General features: G+C 35.7%; 1 protein-coding gene across 1 annotated transcript; it reads left to right on the forward strand.

The window, feature by feature from the left end:
- Positions 1-1,219: 1,219 nt before the first annotated feature.
- On the forward strand, positions 1,220-4,731 carry SIX6 (SIX homeobox 6). The gene is made up of 2 exons (XM_072115809.1): positions 1,220-2,648; positions 4,143-4,731. Exons 1-2 carry the CDS (start codon positions 2,077-2,079, stop codon positions 4,303-4,305), a joined length of 735 nt encoding a protein of 244 aa, XP_071971910.1. The 5' UTR covers positions 1,220-2,076; the 3' UTR covers positions 4,306-4,731.
- Positions 4,732-9,450: the final 4,719 nt, after the last annotated feature.

Here is a 9,450-nt window from a genome sequence, read left to right on the forward strand (position 1 = left end):
TAGCACAACTAAAATTATTTTATACCATAAAATGATGACGACATTTTTAGCTACGTAGGATGATGCAACAGTAAGGCTAGATATATATAAATTATATTTAAGCTATACATTTATACAACAATGTTATACAGTTATACATCAAGTAATCGCCAGAGAATTAAATTGCATAAATTTGAATATTACTATATTACTTTGTTATTATGTATATATATATATATATATATATATATATATATATATATATATTTATATATATAGGTATATTTTTATATACAAACATAACTAAGGTTTTATTATCATGGACAATCCTAACAAATATATAAATACCCCACAACTAATAAATAGATACATGTAGTAAAAGGGAATTTCAATGCTCTAAACCCAGTGCCTTATCGCAGCCCATTAGCGGGGAGATTCCTGACTCAATATTTGATCATAAATCCTGCTAGGATCTAGTGGTTCTGCTGTCTGATTCTATGAAAATGAGCAGTATTGAAAGCCTTCTCATCCCGCTAGCTGCGAGCCTCCCATAAATGATGTAAATGGCTTGGAGGGTTTTTTTCAAGTGAACTGCGTGGATCTGTGAAAATAATATCAGGGTTTTCCGTCAGAATGAGCTTAGCACTGTACTGAGGCGTATCCTAATCCGACCCGACACCTCCAACCATCTGCGGTATCTATCTGCCTTCTTATTTACCAAATCTTCACGAGCAAAAGACAAATTGTTCTTGATACTAAATAAAAGACGCTTGCATACCTCACTGCTAATGCTGCCTCCATCCACAGAGAGAAAGAGAGGGAGGGGGTGGATGATTCCCTTCATATCTTCTGTATCAGCAATTGTTCTATCTTTATAGGAGAAAAAAACGCCAGATCTGAAGAATATTCTATGACAGAATGCAATGGAAATAGCAAGAATCCGAATGCATATCAGGATGGAAATAATAATAATAGTAATAGACTGAGATCCCTCCCTTTGCTTTTGTAGGTTGGAGAGAGATGCTTCTATATTTGTTACATCTCTTAACCATATACAAGACTTGTCTTGACATAATCTTAGCAATTGCATTGAGAAGGACAACACAAAGACTGCTCTACTGGGAACCGAACAAAAAAATATTCCCTCCTGCTCTTATAATAATCTGATGTCTTATTATAGATGTCACCTTCATCGTCACATGGCTGGATAATGCCCTTTATTTACGCAGAAATGGCTAACATCCCTTGCATTTTATGCTAACTCAATTATCCAGCTTTGATTTTTAACCCTTCGGTGCCAGTCTGGAAGTGATGGAAGGGTTAAAGGGTTTGATTTCTGCCTGCTCTCTTCTCTGTATGGTGACCTACAAATGACTTCTCACCCTCTGCAGCTCTTCTCAGATTGTGCTGTGCCCCATGCAGCCGACAAGCCACATTTTTTTTAACATAGGACTGAGAATATTTTTACATGTCAACTCATAACCATGAACAATGGTCCATTTAACCCTTACAAGTCCCCTATAGCTATATGCAGGGCTTCAGTAGTTGTTTATTAGCATTCCAGTCCATATAGCACATTGCACTGACATCCATAGCATCCTCCTCTGTCTGTACCCTGCATGAGGATTTATTACAGGGGATTTTCATTTGTACAGTCACCTTTCTAATTGGATGCCTCTGATGGGAGATGCTCTAGGTGTTTTGTCTCATTTTATTTCTATGTGCAATGTGTGTGTTGGGTCACAGAGAGGATGCAGGCAGCATGGATGTGATGTGCAGTCCCTGTGCACTGGGAGGTGCTGAAACATCTCCCTCTTTGATTGGCAAAGGCTGACACTGATTGACAAGAAGCCATGGTAACCCAGCAGCCAATCTGCCAAGTCCAATAGAAAATCGTTTGTTGGCTCAGGGCAGCTTCTTCCCTTTATCAGCAGATCGGCTGTGATACCTTAGCTTGGCTCTTGGAGTTAGCAAGTGCATCCAAGAGATCATCGTCTCAGAAGGAGGCTGCGCCTTCTGCATCTTGTGTCGCATCTGCTGGACTCTGCCACAAAATCCTGTCGGTGTTTGCAACAAAAAGGAAAAAAAAAAACTTCAATGTTTCAGCTGCCTATTTTGAACTTCAGCCCCCAGCAGGTCGCTGGGGTGTGTGAGACCCTGGAGGAGAGCGGGGATATCGAGCGATTGGGTCGTTTTCTCTGGTCGTTGCCTGTAGCTCCTGCAGCTTGCGAGGCCCTTAATAAAAATGAGTCTGTGCTCCGTGCCAGGGCCATCGTGGCTTTCCACACGGGCAACTTCAGAGAACTCTATCACATTTTGGAAAACCACAAATTCACCAAGGATTCCCACACTAAATTGCAAGCACTGTGGTTGGAAGCTCATTACCAGGAAGCTGAGAAACTAAGGGGGAGACCCTTAGGGCCAGTAGACAAGTACAGAGTAAGGAAGAAGTTCCCTCTGCCCAGAACTATTTGGGATGGGGAGCAGAAGACTCACTGCTTTAAAGAACGAACACGGCATTTGCTTAGGGAATGGTATCTACAAGACCCTTACCCTAACCCCAGCAAAAAGAGAGAACTGGCCCAAGCAACCGGACTTACCCCAACACAAGTAGGGAATTGGTTCAAAAACCGGAGGCAAAGAGACCGAGCAGCAGCAGCCAAGAACAGGTATGAGCTCAGCAGCACACATCTAGACACCTGTATGTTGTGTATTAATGTCACTGTAACTATTCTTCTATAGACAACCCCTCCTTCAAAAATTCATTAGAGCAAAATATAATAATTAATTTTTTATAAAATATTCTCACCCTATCTACTAAATTATCTTTGCACAGTAAGGTGTTAGTATTGATCAGTGCGCTTTGTGCTCGTGTTTAGAAATAACATTTATATAGCATCAGTAATGTTACTACAATATCAAGATCATTATTTTCTTAAACCAAATATAAGGGCATTTTCTTATCAGATAGTTCAATGTAATTTTGATAATTCAGTTAAAAAATACATAGGTATAGATGTCACCTTGATTTTATCGCTATTGTTTATAGGGTTTTTTTTGTTATTTTTTGTGCCATAGCGATTTGCATGTGAGTACATGCGATAAATATTGAATACCGGATAATAGATGTATATCATATAGAATTATAGAATTGAGAAATGTAGATTATAGATAAAATATCGTTAGAGGGGTGGTAACAAAGATTAATAATAAATAGATAGATAATATATAGTTAGATGGGTGTTAACATAGATTAACATATAATTAATATTATGAACAAGATGATAGATAAATAGATTTCTTAAAATAATTTACAGTAATCCTATTTGAAAATCTTCTCAAAGAATGCAGAAGCAGCTATGTACATATACAGTGTATATAGTATAAATATATAACTAGATACACATTACATGTACAGTATGTATAGTATGTATATAACTAGATACACATTACATATACAGTATGTATAGTATGTATATAACTAGGCACACATTACACATGCAGTATGTATATAACTAGACACACATTACATATACAGTATGTAAAGTATGTATATAACTAGATACACATTACATGTACAGGATGTATAGTATTGATATAACTAGGCACACATTACACATACAGTATGTATATAAATAGACACACATTACACATACAGTATACATAGTATGTAAATAACTAAACAAACATTACATATACATTATGTATAGTATGTATATAACTAGACACACATTACACATACAGTATGTATAGTATGTATATAACTAGACACACATTACATATACAGTATGTATAGTATACATATATGGGTCACTGGTGTCTACGTAAGCTCTTGATGAGTGATCTGTATGCAGAACTGGTCAATGACACTGCATGCATTTCTCTGGGGGATTTTGCCCCACTTCTGGCTCTATGCATAGTAAACTATTAGACCTGGAGGAAATGTAAAATGTTGGACCATCTCCTTATGCACATCATATGCACCTTATGTGATCCAAGTGTTAAAACCAAGACAAAGCTCATTGTTATTAATTGATATACTGAATGATCACCTTAACATGTTGAGGTGTACATGGTGTGGCTATCATTGACCAGTACTAGGAGACTTTGAATGTGTTCTCTGTGGCTTATGGTGACTGTCCCTTCTTGTTGTGTTTTGTCAGGCTGCAGCAGCAGGTCCTGTCCCAGGGATCTGGACGCTCATTGGGCCCAGACGAGAGAGGAGAACAGTTGGGCTCAGCCTCCAGTCCTGCAGCTAGCCTGTCCAGCAAAGCGGCCACCTCTGCCATTTCCATCACATCCAGCGACAGTGAATGTGACATCTGACCTATGGGGCATATACTTAACACAGCAAAAACCAGGAGATCAAACTCAGAACAGTGCCTGACTAAGCAAAACAGCCTGGCCACAGGGACAACACACCAGGGAGTGCTCATCCTCATGTCACATTACTGCTGAGAAGGAAGACTGTAAGGCTCTAGCACCTTTGTTTTGGGGACCTCTAATGCCAAGTGTCTGAGCGCCTGCCCTGTATACATCCTGTGGGTATTTCATGTTGGAAAAAAAAAGACGCTGTTATATTATTTTTTTTCTTTGTTTTTATATATTATATGATGATGACTTATTTAAAGGATTGCCAATGTTAGACCTCCTTTGCTTGTCTGTATGTGCGCAGGTGACTTGTAGACGCATGTGCACCACGTCTATGGATCCAATGAAGAAGCTAAAATAAAATATGTGCTGACAAGTCTTTCCAATTTTTAGAGCATTATTTCTAAAATTTTCCGAAACATTTTTATGAAGGCTTTGATTTCTATTGTCTGCCAGTGGCTGATTACTAAACATTTACAACATGACCTTTATAGCTATTAGTTATGTTACTTTTTTTTTTTTTTTTGCACCAAGTCATTTCTCTATAATTTTTCCCTTGCATATTTCTACTATAGCAATAGAAATAATTGAAATGACAAGAAATGGATTAGATTACACCTGGAAATGATAAGGTTAGTTTAGTTTACGTTCTAATCCATATTAATAATAGAATAATAACAATAAAAATATAAATAATAATAATTATAATAATAATAATAAAAAAATGCTACTAATATTAAAAATAATAGTCATCATAATCCTAAAAATAATTATATCTTGATCTATTTTTTAAACAAATTTTAAATATTGAATGAGGATTTTTGGAGGGGCACAAAAATAATGATAAAAATAATAATGCACTTTTACATACACTGGATGTAATAAACCTGTGATATTATATTATAATTTATATTAATATTATTATACTCTTCCTCATCTTATTATATTATTATATAATATTACTTGATATAATTATTATTATTATTGTTATTATTATTTTAGCACTATTCTTTGTCTTACAATTCTGCCATCCAAGCTGGCGTAGATCAAATACCCTGTGGTCATTCTTTAATTATAATAGTGAAAATCCAGCTCTTCCATGCTGTGTTTGTAAATGATGTGCCATTTTTTATCATTATTCATATATCATCTTGATAACAAAAGTTTCTTTATCTTTTTCTATATCATGTTCTTTGTAATTGGGCCATAGATACACATAGATTCTTTGTAGTTAAGGTCTCACTTTGCAAGGGCTGAATATTTTAATTTTTATCCATGTCAATTTCAGTTTTGAATTCTATTATTTCTTAGATATTAGCATTGCTATTCATATGGTTATTATTTTATTGTACATTCTTCATTTTGGGCTGTGCATTTTTCTGAGCCATGTATATAATACTTATTAATCCTCAGTGTATAATATTTCTTGTAGGTGTAGGTTGTGCCATGTGTGTCTCTGGATGCAGGAATGCTTAGTCAGACGGAAAGACAAAGAGAATATACATCATTCAGTGTGGGATTCCTGCTTTCTGCATGACCACATTCCTACAACTGTTTACATGGCTGCATCATATGTAAGACCAATGTCAAAAAAATCCATACTCAGATGGGGTCTTCAACCTTCTATGAATGTTGTCATTAACAATATTTAAAGACTTGGCATGGGGCATCTGAGAAACAGCAGAAATATACAAAACCTATTGTTCCCTCAGGATGGAAATTAGGTCTAGATTTATTGTTGTATATACAAGAATCTAAACACTCATAAATCTAATCATTTTTCACATTATTTGATCCATACATTGTCCTATTGTTGTAGATAAGCAGGAATATGCCTGTTGACAGTAAACAGTTCTGCAAATAGCCCAATGGTCCTCCCAAAGAGCATTGTGCACCCATTGTGAGTGTGTGTCTTTTAAACAAAAAAAGAAAAAAATATTGTGTCAAAAGTAATGTGAACAAGAGTGTAGGGAGGGAGAGTTTCCCCCTCTATTCAGCTTGTAACATGGTGGAATATTTCCGTTTCTATTCAATGCTGGGGCAGATCTGGGCAGACATGAATGGGACGTCTTGTAAGCAGGTCTATGAGGCTGTCAAACTGCTCAGGGTAATAAGCGCTAATGATGGGGTTTGGAGTCCTCTTCTGGACAAAAGGGGGCTCAGAGTGTTTTGTGAGTCTGAATGGCTAATAAGTTTTCAGGGGAAAATGAGTTAGCTGTCAACAGATTGATTTAGCCAAAGCGAAAAAAAGAGAAAAGGCAGTGTTACAGGTTGGGACCAGCCTGGACTTATGGCAGCTGGGGACAGCAGAGCCCCTTCTCCTACACAAGTGTAAAGTGCATTCAATGTGCAAGGCTACAAGAGTACAGCTCCCTGTACACACAGCCCAGCCTGAATAATGCACAGGGAAGCGATTAGAGATTTGTGTTCCCCTTTCTGCCAAACACTTCAACTGAGGACATCACTAATTACCTGTAAATGTATGAAACTCTATAGGAGAGGGCTGGGGGGGGGGAGTTAATAGCTCATTTAGAAACATTCATAATAAAGTGCCTCTTCTTACAATGTACACTGCTTTCTCCCAGATTAAAATATTTGTATTTTATTTTACATACCTACAAGTCTGTCTTTCTGTTCCATCTATATCTATGTCTTTTTTTTAATGAATGTCTCATCTATTTATCCATCTATATTACATTCGATGTATATATCTATGGATGGATGAATATCTCCTCTATCTATCCATCCAACAATCCATTAATCTTTCTATTCCATATTTATGAATGGACCAACATATGATTTAATCAGTGTTTATCTGCCTATCTATCTTTCTATTTATTTCTTATTTATCTATGGATGGATAAATGTATCATTTTTTATCCATATCTATTTAGTCTATCTAAGATAGTCTATAGATATCTTAGATAGGTTATCCATCTTTCTATTCATATCTATCTATAGATATATCAAAGTCTCCACTTAATCAACATCTCTCCATCCATCTATATTTCTTTTCCATATCTATCTATGGATGGATCGGTATCTCATGTTTATCTATGTCTGTCTGTATATCTATCTATCTACCAAGCTTTCTCTAGGATATACTGATCTTTTCTATTAATTTGCCTATCCCAAACTGTTTTCTATCTCAAACTGGGATACGGGGTGAGGGATGGGGGACATGGGGTGCAGAATGATGGGAAGGTGTGGGGTGCGAGGTTGTGGTCTATCTATCTATCTATCTATCTATCTATCTATCTATCTATCTATCTATCTATCATTTATCTATCTGTCTGTCTATCTATCTATCTATCTATCTATCTATCTATCTATCTATCTATCTATCATCTATCTATCTATCTATCTATCTATCTATCTATCTATCTATCTATCCCAAATCTATCTATTCATTCTTTGTTACAGCGCAAGGTTAAGGCTGAATAATGCACAGGGAAGCGATTAGAGGTTTGTGTTCCCCTTTCTGCCAAACACTTCAACTGAGGACATCACTAATTACCTGTAAATGTAGGAAACTATAGGAGAGGGCTGTGGGGAGGTTAATAGCTCATTTAGGAACATTCATAATAAAGTGCCGCTTTCATGAATACTCACTGTTTTCTCTCAGATTAAAATTCAAATATTAAAATATTTAGTTTTACTGCATTTCCGCCACTGGTATGTGTGCATTGACATATTTTATTTATGTTTTGATTTTTTTTAGGGGGGAATTTTGTCAATCAGCTGGCCATTTATACTGAGACATCTGTTAAGCCTTAATAAATCTGCAGATGATTTGGATCTTAAAAAATGGAGCTTTTAATTTTGGACCATTGAGGCATCCAATTAACTGCCTGGAAGGATCAGGCCTCCGTTTGCTTTCACCCAGTAGCCACTCACCATAAACACATTAGATACACTTTGTGGATTCTGCTGTGTTAATGGATTAGGCCTCACCTGTTTGTAATCTTTCAAAGCAATACAGTAAATGGGGGAAAAATATATGCCCTGACCTGCACTAATAAGAAGATAAACCTTCATTGTGCTGCCTCTGCCCGGGTCTAAATGATTAGTTTAGGTGGGATTTACTGCACAAATTACGCACCTGATGTTTAGAAGGGGATACACTGGGGCTGACTGTATATATAGTCTATCTATCTATCTATCTATCTATCTATCTATCTATCTATCTATCTATCTATCTATCTATGTATTCTTATGTCTATAGGTCTATCTATCCATCGCCTCGCTTTCTAGCTATCTATTTATCTCTTTTCTTTAAATCTATTCTTCTATCCATAGGCCTCTCTATCGATTTTTCTGTCCATCTATCTATTCATCTATCTTTCACTATTCAACATCTATCTATCTATCTATCTATCTATCTATCTATCTATCTAACTCTTATCTATGTATTATCTATCTATCTTTCTATTAATCATCATCTATGTATCCATCCTTCTTTATGTATATATATGTGATCTATCTATCTATCTATCTATCTATCTATCTATCTATCTATCTATCTAATAAAAAGAAAAACGGCAGCAATGTTGTGAACAAACAAACGTGTTTATTCCACCTCCAGCAACGTTTCGGCTGTTAACTTAGCCTTTGTCAAGCCAAATCTATCTATCTATCTATCTATCTATCTATCTATCTATCTATCTATCTATCTATCCATTACCTATTTATCTATTTATCATTTTTCTATCAATTTATCCTTCTATCTATTGGACTTTCTAATATCTATCTTTCTGTCTATGTATGTATGTATGTATGTATGTATGTATGTATGTATCTATCTATCTATCTATCTATCTATCTATCTATCTATCTATGTATCTATCTATCTATCTATCTCATATCTATCTATCTATCTATCTATCTATCTATCTATCTATCTATCTATCGATCTATCTATCTATCTCTATGTATCCAACTTATATCAATGTTAAATCAATTGATATCATCTATCTATCTATCTATCTATCTATCTATCTATCTATCTATCACACATACAAGTAGCTACATTTGTAAATCCCTTACAGCGATTGTATTTTGTACGAGTCTACTGGATTTATTTAGACTGTCAGCTTAAAA

The sequence above is a fragment of the Engystomops pustulosus genome, chromosome 7 (genome assembly GCF_040894005.1).
Source record: "Engystomops pustulosus chromosome 7, aEngPut4.maternal, whole genome shotgun sequence".
NCBI classification, from domain to species: Eukaryota; Metazoa; Chordata; class Amphibia; order Anura; family Leptodactylidae; genus Engystomops; species Engystomops pustulosus.